The 14265-nt window shown below is 43.4% G+C and overlaps 2 protein-coding genes across 5 annotated transcripts in view; both read left to right on the top strand.

Annotated features, from left to right (window-relative positions):
- The window catches only part of SYNPR (synaptoporin), a 100448-nt gene extending 98513 nt beyond the window's left edge, over positions 1 to 1935 (top strand). For all 4 annotated transcript variants that reach the window (XM_002190670.6, XM_072935021.1, XM_004176942.6 and 1 more), the window contains one exon: positions 176 to 1935. In XM_002190670.6, the coding sequence (XP_002190706.4) occupies positions 176 to 442 (267 nt within the window). In that variant the 3' untranslated portion in view covers positions 443 to 1935. The remainder of the gene's footprint in view (positions 1 to 175) is intronic.
- Positions 1936 to 6039: 4104 nt separating this feature from the next.
- SNTN (sentan, cilia apical structure protein) lies at positions 6040 to 10658 on the top strand. Its single transcript, XM_004176943.5, has 4 exons — positions 6040 to 7471; positions 8065 to 8099; positions 8850 to 8989; positions 10365 to 10658. The coding sequence occupies exons 1-4, from the start codon at positions 7266 to 7268 to the stop codon at positions 10521 to 10523; spliced, it is 540 nt and encodes a 179-aa protein (XP_004176991.4). The 5' UTR covers positions 6040 to 7265; the 3' UTR covers positions 10524 to 10658.
- Positions 10659 to 14265: the final 3607 nt, after the last annotated feature.

Below are 14265 nucleotides of genomic sequence, written 5' to 3'. Positions count from 1 at the left end.
TTCTAATAACCAATCTGAGCCTCCTCTTGCACAACTTGAGGCCATTTCCTCTTGTCCTTGGGAAGGAGGGGTTGGGAGCAGCTTTGCCTTCCCCGGGACCATGTGGGGTCCACAACATTAGGTTGAGCTGTGAGACCGTGGCTGCTGGTGACGAGCTCCTCTTCTTCCCACCCAGGTCTTTGGCTACTTGAACTTTATCCTCTGGGCAGGCAACATTTGGTTTGTGTTTAAGGAGACGGGCTGGCATTCCTCAGGCCAGCGGCACGCTGCGGACACCATGGAGAAGCAGCCCGGTGGCTACAACCAAGCTGGCTACAACCAAGACAGCTATGGGCCAGCTGGTGGCTACAACCAGCCAGGCTCCTATGGCCAGGTGGGTGAATATGGCCAGTCCCAGAGCTATGGGCAGAGCGGGCCAACCTCCTTCGCTAATCAAATTTAGGGTTCACGCAACGCAAGCTCTTGCATCCCTCGCAAGTAGAGAGTTTAGCAGGTCTCAAGTTTCAGTGGCACCAGATTTTTAAGGGTTCTACATAAATTAATACTACAACACAGTGTTTAATGTCCATTGAAGGCCTAAGCCCACCTCCTTTGGCAGATGGGAGGTGACCAGTGGGCTGGAGTTGGCCTTTCTTTCCCTGACTAGCCAGACACAGGGGATGTGCTCCTCGCCGGTGACCTGGAGTTGCTGTTGTAGTACGTACTGTAGAGATAACTTTATGGTAGTTTTGTATGTGTTAAGATGGTAGAAGCTTTTTGTAGCCTCAAGTCAGTAGTATTTAATATGCATAATATAATTCAATTTCCTTCTGCATTTTGGTGAAAAACAGAAGTGTTTTACTATGATTTCTACAGATTATTCTGTATATCCATGCATGTAACATTGCACCTAAATTTTCAGAACTGCCTGTCTGTGACTCTTCAGAGAGTTTGTTTTGGTTATACCTTTTAGTTTCAGAAGATTTTACTATTATTTCAGTTGAATGAGTCATCCATCTGTAATTTAGTGCATGGATAAGCAGTTTCATACTACCAAATGTCTGGACTGTGTAAATGGACATTTTGTTAAATGTCTGTTTAAAAGAAGTATGCATCTTTTATATATTTTGCAGAGTTGAATATATGGCTTACCCAAGTTCTGAATGCTTTGTAACTAAACTGTTTTTCCTTGAAATGGCATTCAGTAGTATATATGGTACCTGACCAATGTTTATTCCATTTAACTCAGCTAAGTATTCCTTCTATAAATCACTATTTCTATGGATGTTTTGTGAATCTTTTAACGTGAGCTGTGGAGCATAAGGACCAAGTAACTGTGTTATATGTTTACAAAGGTATTTATTTAACTAAGATAACAGAGGTGCAGATATCAGTATACAAAATCATGTGGAAACGCCCTGTTGCTTGATACAGCAACATGAAAATCGCACGTATTGTTGTGATATTACAAAGCATAAATATTCCTTTATGCCCTTTGATGAGAAGAAAACCTTTCTGTCCGTGCTGTTTCAAGATTGTTAGATATCCCTCTGTTAGATTGCTGCTCTGAGCGCTAGCTTGGTGCTAATGGAGAATGTAACTGGATTGACCAAATAACCCAGGCTCAGAGGAACTCGTCCTAAAAGAGCCAGAGCCAGACTTGTAGCCTGTTTGAATTCCTCCCTGGGAAATTCAACCCTCCCTCACTACAGCATATGGGATGCATTGACACAAACAAAAGCCTGAAGCACAATGTACTAATCAAAACTGATCATCTGCATTTCTAGATCAAAGTGTATCAGTATATAATCTTATTGTATGAGCTGTAATGTTGAAAGCATCTTAGCTTAAAACAGCTTAGTCTCTTCTATGATTGTTGTAACCAATTTATGGCTACTCAGTGGATGAATCTATATTGTGATATCTATTTGACCCTAATAAAGTTATTGCATACAATGCATGTTTTCAGAGTATGTTACTATTGAAATGTCACTGCCAAATAATGAAGATAACTATTAAAGAAAAATAACTATTCCCGTGCCTGACCTTATTGGTCATATTCTTACTGTTTTCCAACACTTTAATGGGGATTGTTTTAATGTACAATGGAGTACAACACTTCTGCAGACACCTGTCATTAAAGGTCAGTATCACAAGTTTTTTTAAAAAATTAAAAGTGTGCAGTTTAATACCTGCCTGCCTCTTTACCTCTCTTTCCACTGTCAGTAGGACTAGCCCAGTACTGTGCTAACCATCCCAGTTCTGAGGATTGCTGGAAAGCTATGTGTGAGTTGTAGAGAAAACAAACTGGAATATCTAAACATTCTCCTATTCCAAATGAGGGCAAAATACAATTTTCTGGGTTAACGAAAAATGTTATTTTGGCTCTTGGTTAATTTGTTTGGGGTTTTTTTTATTTGGGTAGGTTTTTGGGGTTGTTTGTCGGTTTGTTTTGGATTTTGATTGTTTGTTTGGGGATGTGGTTGTTTTGGTTTGTTTGTTTTTCTTCTTTTAAGTTTGGAAAGATGTTAGACATCAGCAAGTCAGGAGAAAGTGAAATCTGTGTGTCTGGCAAGGGGTGTGATGGGATGTATTCTCTTCATACATTCTCCCACATATTCCTGCTTCTACTCTTTTTTTATTTTTTTTTGTCATTGTTGTTCCTTTAAAGTCCCTTTCTATTAGTTGGTGAGGAATATCCCAAACTAAGCTCCCATTTCTAAGCTTCTCTACTAAAAATAGTATCTGATTCAACTAGCCTTCTCTTCATGAACTTTTCCACCCAAATCAGCAGGGTCCCATTCCTAAACTTTTCAATCCAATGCTGAGGGATGGAAATGAGTTTTGCTTTGGTTTATTCCTGCATTTCAAACCAGATGAAATTCTTGAGTAACCACGTGAGTACAGGCTGCAGCTTTCTTGGGTTCACACCCTTGGAGAAAGGGCACTTTCTGATACAAGGCTTGGAAGAGAATTACGTTTATGTCATATTTTGGGTACTATTTGTGTAACTCCAGGTCTAAGGTTTTCTTATGAAGGGCAGGACGGGTAGAAGTGTTAACAAAATAGTAGGCACATACTTTCATGGAAGACTTGCCCTTGCTCTACCCAGCTGGCCAGACCTTTACAGGTACCTCAGCACCTTGCTGCTGTACAGAACAGTTGAGCCAGTTGTTACCCTTTGGGGACTGTAATCTTCACTCTGAATTAGAAGGGAAGAAAAATCTCTTTATCTATAGCTTCTCAGATTAATAAAGTATGGCAGCAGCAAAAGTGAAAACAAAAATGATGCATGCACTTGTCTGTGTTATGTAAGAAAATGTATTTAAATGTTTCCTCTGTCTTCCTCTAGATTTGAGTCTTATCACATCCTTTTGCAGTTGCTGAGAAATTGAAAGTTTATTTCAGCTGGTGGCTGCATAGCCAAGGGTTGAGCAGTTTATGAAAGACTCTATTTGATGTTACCTGGATTTAAGACAAGTAGCAAAGTACACTTGAGGATCCTTTGTGAAACTGCTGCTGGCAGCGTCGTTGCTTTCCTGCTTCATCATTAGAGTATCTCTGCCAGTTAGTTAAATAACTAGGTCAGCCTGGGAGAGAAAAAACATGTTCCTTGATCTTTGTGCTGTCCCTCCTGTTTTCCCATGTGTTTCTCTTTATAGCCCATTTCTCAGCTACCCAAGTTAGGAGCATGTTTGCATTTTCAAGTGTGAAGCTATGGGGGAGAGGCAGGTACATCTGGTGAGTGTGGTGGGGAGGGGGAAGCATAGGACTTTCTCTCCAGGTGCCTCAGAGACCAAAGAAGGGGCATGTTCACCTGCTGGTTTGGGGTTTCCCCCATGGCTCGGGAGGGGATGCACTTTGCAGAGCTGGAGCATCAATGCCCTCCATGGGAAGGTGCTGAAGAGGGCAGGGAGGGTAATTCTGGGTACCACTGGCTCTGCAGCCTGCTTCACTTCCCACCCAGCACATCAAGGAGAAAAGGATGAGTTGAGATGCAAACACAGCCCACAGGGCTCTGCCATGGCTAGATGGGGTTGGGGGTTTTGTGTGTGATATTTTTCCTGATGACCAAATGTCCTTCAGTGTGGCCCTTGAGCTGCACATAACAGAGCCTCAGTGACTCTGAGCCTCTCTAAGACTTGGAGAAAGTTTGTGCTCCTGTTGCATGAATTCGTATTAAAATTGCCTAACCCAATTAGGTTAATTATTTGCAATCTTTATATGCTCTCAAATTGGAAGAGCAATCCAGGCTGTAGCCCTGAATCAATCTTGGCTGAAACTGTGATGTGCTGATACAAGAGGCAGTGGCATCAACATGCATTGCACCTCCCTGTAGTCTGTTCCTGACAATATCTCCAGAGTTTCACAGTTTATATGATGGATTAAGAACTACTGATTAAAAACTGCCACATATGATTTGTTTTCTGAAAAAGTTCTTCTCATTATGCCATATCATGTCACAAGCATTTAGTTCTTTGTCCACTAGTTTTAAGACAGATTTGAGTCAAAATTCCTTATGTATGTGAATGGATGGTCTACTTAGCCAACTTCAATATTCTTTTTTAGGATTTCTTTTTATTCCCTACTTCTGCTAAACCCAGGAGCTTTTCCTTTTGGAATTCTCTATCAGCAATAATTTGTATTTTTCTGTTAATATATCTGGTGCTGATTATCCCATCATTTGTCAATTACATCTAACCTTATTATGAAGACCTTATCATTTCAATATGAAGTGTTAATAGTTCATAGGGGAGGCATGCTGTTTGTTGCATTTAGTTTCTTTCCTTACATTTTTATTGTTGTGTCCCCCATTAATGAGATTCTAGTTTTTTAAGAATATAGCTGCCTTTCTGAAGTCTAAAACATTTCTCAGAGGAAAAATTACTTGGCAAGAGTATTTTCAGGATTAAGGTTGATCTGGTTGCATCCTCCCTGCCATGGGCAGGGACACCTTCCAGTATCCCAGGTTGCTCCAAGCCCTGTCCAACCTGGCCTTCAACACTTCCAGGGATGGGACAGCCACAGCTTCTCTGGGTGCAAGTTGGCAGCTCTTCTCCTGCAGCTGCTGCAGGGTTTGCTGCTGAAATGCAGCCTGAGAGGCCGGGAGGTGTGAGTGCATCTCCTGTTTCAGGTCTTCCCTTGTGCCTGTGTCCCTGGGATCCTGCTCGCTGTGGTCCAGCCCTGCCCCGCCCCGCCCAGGGTCATCTCTAAGGGAGTCAGGGCTCTGCCACACACACACACACCTTTCACAGCATCAGCCTTCTGAAATGCAAAAAGCACTTCCTTGAAAAAGGAGGGGAAAACTCAGGGAAACTACCAAAAGTGAAGCAGAGGCTGTGTTTTTTTTGCAGTGGCGATTATTTTAAGTGAACTGCCTGTAAAGACTTTGCAGTTTGAAGTGGCAGGTTGCGTATTTTGCACAGACAGGATTGTTAACGTGTGAAACATGCTAAAAATTGACCAATAAAGGCACCTGGATATTTCAAACATAAATAGTGTGTACCAAAATAGCTACAGAGCAGATGGCCTGGCTCCACACACACCTTGCTGACCAGAATACTCGAGCAACATGCACAGCCAAAATCTCAGTCTTCAAAGCTGATCATCTGCAAAGGCAAGGGTTATCCTCATGATACCCTTTATCTGTCAGGCACAAACGCTCCTGCACATGTTAATTAGTGTATCCTAGAGGGATAATGAACCCCAGGTTTTTCTGAACTTGCTACTACCCCAGCAAAGCAAATCACCTGTTCTAGAGCTCAGGCTCTCAAAAGTCGGTGAGATTAAAACAACTGTGAGCTGAAATCTGAGCTACAGTGGAAAGATCCCAAAGCACAGAGGGCTGGGTTTGCCAGCCCACTCTCAGTACTGCCTGCCACTGATAAACAGGCAACTCAGTCTGTTTCTCACTCTCATTTTTTACCTTGGATGCTAAGACCAAACATCTCAATTTCTCATATTAACCGGGATGTAACAATTTTCATGCCTCTTTGTATGGTTCAACAGATGTGAAAGGGAATTATCACTTCAACATGATATCAAGACTCTTTTTTTTTTTTTTTTTTTTTTTTTTTAGCTGATGGCAGATTACTAAGTCTGAATTCTTGTTTAATTTTAGTGTGTTAATTGATGGAATAATGAGCATTGATTATATGTGTTTTGGCTTCGTCATTGCAATTATAGGCTCTGTTTTATTCATGAGCCAGTCCTAAAGAATGCACTAGAGATCTAAGACAGCTTAAACCTCTCAGAAAAAAGGCTCTGAATTGTTTGAGTAATGACACTCTTAGATGGAAAATTAAAGGTTTTCTTTTCCCATGCTTTTTAAGATAATTAAAATCCAGGAACGGTAAGGTGGTGAACATCCTTATTCATTAGCCTTCAGTAATTTAGCTTCTACTAAATGAGGAAAACATTTTAATTCTCTAGGCCATCTGTTGCAGTCTCCTTTGTGTGTCCCGTTACATAAAGTCTCATCATGGATAGTTTTAACATCAGTATTTTATCCTGTCACCAGGAATGATGAGCTGGATGAGGCAGTTGAAGTCACCACCTATTAACAGACCACCCTGGAATTAAAGTGGCTGCTTTGTCTTTTAAGTTGAAGTTATCCTGTCTAGACACTTCCAGGCAAAGGATCCGCAGAGAGGAGCCCGTGCATGGAGATAGGCAGTGTGACAAGCTGTGTTTTCTAATAGCAACATCCCTGCCAATAAATAACAAAGTTCATTGGAGCCCTTCCAGTTCCGCTAATGTGCGACTGCTCTGCCATATGGCTCCGTGCTGCTTTGGGGAGCAGCTCTCTGCTTGCCTGGGAACCACAGCCCAGGCCCTGCTGGGCGCTGCTCTGGAAGTGGTTTGGAGGCTGAGCAGGTCTCTTTGCACTGGGACAGGGAAAATAAATATTAGAGTGTGCTCACCTAGGATAAAAGTTGGATGAGGAACTAGGAAATGCTTGGATCCCGACTCTGGCTGGAGGAATAACTCACTTTATAGCTTGGGGCAAGTTACATTATCCCACACTGGGAATGTTTCTCATTAAAATTATAATTTGTATAGATGAATGGATGCAGTGTCAAAGTTATTCCTGATGCAAAGTTACATCCCTACAGATCTAAGAGGATCCAGGTTCCATTATGAGTTGGGTTTGTTTCTGTCAAATTCCCCTGTAAAGTACAAGCCCCACAGCTTACCAGCCCAGCAGTGCCTTCCAGAGGCTGCTGTAGACTGGTGTGTTTACCTGGCTCCAGGATTGCCAGGTAGTGTTTACATTATTGATAGGCATGGCTACAAGCAGGCTGCTTCCACGGGGCAGAGCTTCCATCCACCTGCTTGCTATTACTCAGTTGCTTGGAGATCACAAACACCCTGGCCTGGAGATGTGTGGCTGCAGAACAAGTGTTCCCAGTGGGAAGCAGAACGCAGTCAGTCAGCCAGCTCCTGCTTCCACCAAAAAAGGGGCTCCAGCTGCTGCAGGCATGCCCAAGGGGTAAGTCATTGCTTGGTTATGGCATCTGGGTGATCTGCCATTTGTGTTGAAACTCATTATCTGGGTGTGTTTGTCTCCATCACATGCTCTGTAATTAGTTTCTAGCAATTCAGCACAAGGTAAGCAGGTTTTAGGTTTTGATTGAAAGCAGGGGGAGTGATTCTCATGAATGTGAGTCCTGCTGCAAATAAAAGCTGTGTGCCTGCTCCAAACTGGGCATTGGTGAGGCTGACCCCTCTCTACTTTCCTGGGAATGGGTATAAAACTGAGAAATCTCTGGGACCTCTTTCATGTTCATGAAGAAATTATATGAAGTGTGTTGCAATGTCCCCCACTTAATATGAATAATCAACTTTAGGAACAACTTCAGGCTACCCACTTAAGTGAGGAATTAGGAGCTGTGTGATGTTCTTGTGCTTCTTGTAGAAGCCATTTTCCTTTCCACTCTGAAGGAAAGACACTGTCCCTTAGGGAGCCCTGAGCTCCTGGGTGATTAAATAAAACAGAAATGAGCAAGCTCATTCTTGGAGAAATTCAATACCAAACACAATTTACCAAGTGATAATTGTGCCTCTCTGCTTTCTCACCACCAGTGTACCCGTAGCCAAGCAGCTGGCATCAATAAAAGGTAAGGGGAGCCCTTCACTGCCCCTTTGGGGTTCAGGTCCTTCACAACCCACGTGCAGAAAGTTCTGCCAGTGTCACAGGGCTTGCAGAGGCTGTGCAGATCCTCAGCTGATGCAAGTCAAGAGGGTCTCATGTGTCCCTGTGCCATGTACTCCTGTGTTTACATTTCCTCTTGTGCTTGCCGTTTCATAAAAAATCACAGCATAAATCATCTGTGTAACCTCTGCTAACAGAGGCTTTGTGAGCATGCAGTGTTTCAGAGTCATGCACGAGGGGGAGAATGAATCCAGCCCAGATGCCAAGTATGCCATGATGCTGAAGTGCAGCACTGCATGGATGGTCCTGTGCAGACGGCTTCCAAATGGGCTGTGTTTTCCCAGATGCAGGTCTCTGGGAGTCCAGGTGCATCCAGGAGATGGTCACCATGGCCTGTCCCCATGGTGTGGCAGGTCCTTGCTGGATGCCCAGGGTCAGGATAGGCCAGATGAGTCTCAAGCGCCATGCTCCAAAGGAAAGCTTCCTTCAGGGTGTGATTGCATGGGATATGAGGCATGTTGCTGGCCCATTCCAAATAAAATCTGGGCCAGATCCTCTGTGGGTATAAACAGTTTCAGTCTCATTAACTTTAATGAAACTACACAGATTTCCACGCACCCAGGATGGTGTTAACAGATTCCTTTCAATTGCATCTCAAAAGTTTTTTGGTTTTTTTTTTTTTTTTGGTGGTGGTATAAACTTTTCCTCCCTCCAGCTCTAAGAAAAGGCTCAGACCTTGAAAAGGCTTTTGCTACAGCAGCTTTGGTGTATAACAACTATGCTGATCCTGAGAGCAAGCTCAGCAAATCTGAAACCAAGAGCTTACTGCAATCCCAGTTCTGGCATTTCATACAGGTGAGGGGGTCTGCTGAGTGGGTGGCACTGGGACAGCCCTGGCTGGGCACTTTGGGTGCAGGAATGGCAGCTCAGGCTCTCTCCTGCAGCTTGGAAAGCGTCAGTCCATGGAGTAATTCCGAGTGAGACTTCAGGGATTTGGTACAAACATTCTGTGATGTAATTTCTTTATGTTGAGCCTGTGTCTAACACGGCCAAAGAACGGGGACAGCAACAAACCACGGCTGATGCCTCCTCAAATTTCCTTAATGAAAACAGGGCAATTGCAACAAAAAACCCAACCAACCAAATGAAAATCCTTGGATGATGACAAGAGGCTGGTTTTATGAAGAGAAGAAACTCATGGCATTTAATGAGGTGTTTGGTGGTTTGCCAGAGCACAGAACCAGCACTGGGAGCCAGCCCTGTGCCACAGAGCTGTGTTCACTGCAGTCACGGGTGGGAGAGAGGGGCAGAAAGCCCTCACCCACCTGGCTGGGTATGGTGAAAAACCATCATAGCAGCACTTGTGGCTGTAAACTTCCTGCAGGGCTTTTTCTCCCCTCCCTAAATTTAAAAAAAAAAAAAAAGTGGTAGGAAAAGCTATATAGGACTAATAAAAAAGAGTTCAAATAAGTAAATGAGAGAGGTAATACTTTTACTTCCAAAAATAACAAAATCACATGACTGGTTGGGGAGGGGAAATTGGCACCAAATTAGAAACTAGGCACCTTGTTGGAAAAGAATTGAAAATATTACTTGAAGTAATTAAGCTTGGAATCCTGAGATGGTTTGGAAATTATTAAGCTAAAAACTACCCTGAAACTCTAGCAAGGTTTTTTCATTAGGAAATATAAATAATAGATATGTTACAGAATTTTAATTATCCATTCCAGCAGGAATGCCCAAGAGGACCAAGAGTAGCAGTACTAAAGTTATGCCTGTAAAATCAACAGTTTCTGAGACCTTCACAATATGTAATTGTATATATTTGAATATTAAATTTAAGAGGGTTGGTGTGTTGGTTGGTTGTTTTAACCTCACAGTTTTATTAAGACACAGGACTCCCTTTTTTTCCCTAGCAGTTACCAGCTAGATTCATCATTGTCAGATTATCTTTCAGTCGTGATTAGGTGTGTTTTAGACATAAAGATATATTCTGGATTCTGATGGAAACTTTGAGGACTGGTTGTTTTCCTTTCTGACTGCAATAATATTTCTGTTTGAATTTCTTTGGATATCTTTTGAAAGACTAATATGAATGTAGACATAACCTGAATGGGAATATAAAAAATACATTAATATTTACATAGGTAGATATCTTTTTTTTCCTAATGATGCAATTAAAAAGGAACTTCATGCTTTTTTTTTCTTTTCTATTTAAAATCCTCCATAGGGCCAAGAAAACAAACCAAAATACCAGGAAATAATTTCTTCCTTGGATGAAGAGTCAGAGAACAAAATTAATTTTGAAGATTTCATGATCATGTTAGTCAGTCTCACTCTAATGTCTGACCTGCTGCAGGAGATCAAAAATGTGAAAACCACAAAATGATCTGTGATTTTAAAGAAGAAATGGCCTGGCACCGTATGAGGAAAGCATGAGTGAGGTACACACAGAGATACCACTGTGTGCCTGGATACCCAGTGCTGGTCCCTTTTAAATGGAATAAAGTTGTGTCCAAACCTGGCTGAACTTACTCCTCTCTTGAACCATCCATGGCATCGGTGCTCAGGGCTTTGTGCCCACTACATTTGTGCTTTGGAGAGTGAGAGACTGGCTCCTGCTGGTCCAAGACCAGTGAACAGCTGGGGGCAACCCAGTTTAATGCCAGGGAAAGGCAGCCCAGGCTCTCCCAGACCTCTCCATCCTCTCCCTGTGGTAGTGTGGGAGATGATGGAGAGACAGCTGCCAAAATGTCCCTCTCCCCAAATGTGCAGTTTCCCTGGAGTCAGGGCTGCCCAGCTCCCCGGGCTCTCCCAGTCACCCCAGGGGGCTTCAGCCCTGAGCAGGGCACTACCAGTGATGGCTTTCACGATGGACAATGGTCACAAAATCTGCTGCTGTCTCAGGTAAACATTGATTTTAGCCTGTGTGGTTTCCACCCCACCATTAACCCTGCTGAAGGGAGCATTTTTTTACTTTTATTTCCTCCTCCAATTGCTTTCTTCATTTAGAGATCACAATAGAAGGAATTTCAAGGAATTTTCAAGGAATTTCAAGGAATTCTCTGGCAGTGCTGTGCTTGTATGACCAGGGGAATGACCCAAACATGCCAGCCAGCTGAATCTGCTGTCCCATGAAACTGTAAAAAGCAAAAACCAGACAAGAGGTGGTCCAGACCAGGGATGGTGGGGAAAAGAATAGCTAATAAATTGTTTGTATTGGAACTGAGTGATATTGGTTAGGGCCAGAGCCTCAGTATTAAATGCTCATCATCCTAATATTTGGTTTGATTCCTGCCTAGGAAGTAGTAGCTCAGAGCCAACATTCCACTGTGACATCCTTTTGGGACACAAAAAGCAGTCTCACATCCTAGGAACAGAACAGCTTCTGTAAGGATTTATAAGAATCTACCAAGATGAGTGAGCCAGCAAAATGTTGGAGCCTTTTTAATTTTTTCTTCTTCCTTGTCTGGAAAGGGGAAGACAAGAATGATTTAGCTTTGGTGCATGAATTTTTAACAGGAAGGGATCAAACCCTCTAGTGTTAAAAGAGGGTAATTAATGCCTGCTGATTAATGAGATTTAACTCTTTGACATAAAAAGGCTCTTAGTGTTTTCAGGAGCTAAGACGACGTTTTGTGATGGATTCTGATGTGAAGGAAAGACTACAGTAGAAGTCCAGCAGCCAATTGTTTGGAGAAGGAAGGTCTCTGTGCAGTGTGGGATGGAGCTGAAAGAAGAAATGCAAATGGATATGGTGGATTTTGAGATGAAGCTCAGCAGGTGAGGTGCTGGGTTTGGACCTCAGCCAGGACAGGCCCAGTCTGGAGGCTAAACATTCTCAACTGGTCCTGCTGTAAATAAAACCTCATATTAGCAAAGCCCCTGCTGTGATGGTGGGTAGCAAGAACAGGCAGCATCCAGCCTGTGCAAGAAGTGACAAAGCCAGCACACAGCGTTTCTGCCTGTTCTGGCTGTGTGGCTGCTCGGGGACACATCCCTCCAGGGCATCCCCCTGCTGAGGGACCGGTGCCCCAGTGCTGTGAGGATGGCTGCTCCCATGGGGTGCCCATCAAGCCTCCCAGGGGTGGGATCACCCACGTTGGTATCACAGTTTAACACTGATACTGTGTCCCTGCTGTTACACATTCACTTTCCTTGTCCCCTTGTTTTTTGGCCAGGTAGATTTGTGAAAGCCTAAAATATCAGCTGATGCTCTTTATCTGGGGTAGGAAGATGGACTGAATGTGAGTCTATAGGAATTCCATTATTCAGACAAAGAAGACACAGCACAGCCCTGGAAAGATTGTTTGGGACCCACTGGTTATGCTGGAAGCATACATTTCCTAGTACCCCTCTGTCACAAAATAAAATAAAAAATGACTGAAAGGAAAAAATATTGTGAAGCCAATTAAGAAAATTTATTTGAATTTTCTAAGGCTCTAACAGAGTTTTTGTTGTTGCTGAAATGTTTCTAGATCTTGCATAACTTGAATTGATGACTTAAGAGCCTTTTATCAGCCTTATTCACTCTGTCATCTCATCATTTGCAAGCCCTTTTTATCCTAATTTGGCGTGTTGTGAGCAACATCCTGAATCCCTGGCTTGGATCAAAAGCCCCTTGTGCTAAGCACAGTGAAAATACAAAGTAAGAAGCAATTCCTGAACACCTCAATAGCAAAGATATTCAAATGGTAAGGAGGGAATCAGAGGCACAGGAAAACCAAGTGCCTTGTGGGCACAGGTAGCAGAGCTGGATTCCAGCCTGCTCTGGGCTCCTCACACAGAGGCACTGGGATAGTTTCTGAACAAGGTGACTGGGCTCGATCTACATCAGTCCTTGAAAGGCCCACCTGATGCTCCAAAGCAGAAGGACGTGCTTGGAACAGCCCCAGCATCTTCTTTCAGTTAGGAGTGGGCAGAAGTTTGCAGTGTGACTGTGGAAGATGCTCTTTTATTCACTCAGACTGTGTGCCCTGAGCGCTCTCAGCTGTTGGCTTTGAAGCTGATCTGGTGCAGACAGCGTGTCTGGCTGCATCCTCAGGGAGCAGGCTGTAAGCTTGCTTTAAAAGCTACTGTTGTGCTTTATTTTGTTCCTAGCTCGCTCCCAGCAAGGGCAAAGGACTGAGCAGCAGCTGAGTTGATGAAATCTGCAGGCTCCTCTGCCTCAGCAAGTGGGAACATCCTGTCGGTGTCTGATACCCTGAGAAATGAAAGTGGTGTGGAGAGTGGCCAGCCAAGAGCTGACCTCGGTGTGCTTGGGGTTATGTTGGGATTTGTGCCACATTCAGCTATGAACCTTGGGAGGTTCTGCAGACTTTGGATGTAAGCCTTAAGTTCTGTTCTGAAAAGTCTGAATCATCTCTGCAGTTACATGAGCTTTCAGATGACTGCCAGATGAGAAATGAGGGTTAGGGAGAGCTTCAGCCTCAGATCTTCAGCTTCCATTTCCAGATATCAGCTCAGGAAGGCAGGCTGATTCTCATACTTTAATTAGCTAACAGCTTCTCTCCATGACTTCTTACTTTGTATCTGGCCTTAACTCTTTTGCCTGCTGAATTTAGAAAGTTTTTAAAATCTGGCTTTAGTCTAATCTCTGCGGGGCTCTGGCAGATTGCAGAATTCTCCCATCCCAGTGCACGGACTTTGAGGAGGTGAGTCAGGGCAGGGCTTTGCATGTTGAACCTTTTTTCTGGGAGCCCAGGGCCACACACACTGTATGTACAATTTTTCATAAGTCTTTCAGGGAAGAGAAGTAACATTTTTCAACTGTCTTGCTGTTAGTGTATCTTCAGTAAGATCTCCAGTGCCTCATATCTGGGGCACTGGAGCCTGGATGCTGAGGGAACCCTGCAGTCTGAGACAAGTTTACACGTTTTCCTTGTCTCTTGCTCCCTCAGAGGAAGTGTTGTGTTATTTTTTCATGTAAGTTTAAACTTGCCCTGGGTGCATGCACTTTGAAAGTACCTGTGTGATGCACACCCCACCTCAGGGCTGCCACGTATCCTGGCCCATGAAATCTCAGCAGCTACATCCACTCAGGTGGTTGTTGTAGCAGGTCTCTTTGCAGAGAGGTAGAGTTTTGCATTGTACTTTGCAAAGAAAATGGTTAAATTGTGGCAACATGGTAG

The sequence above is a fragment of the Taeniopygia guttata genome, chromosome 12 (assembly GCF_048771995.1).
Source record: "Taeniopygia guttata chromosome 12, bTaeGut7.mat, whole genome shotgun sequence".
Classification (NCBI taxonomy): Eukaryota; Metazoa; Chordata; class Aves; order Passeriformes; family Estrildidae; genus Taeniopygia; species Taeniopygia guttata.
The sequence above is the reverse complement of the archived record's forward strand: the minus strand, read 5'-3'. Positions and strand labels throughout refer to the sequence as shown.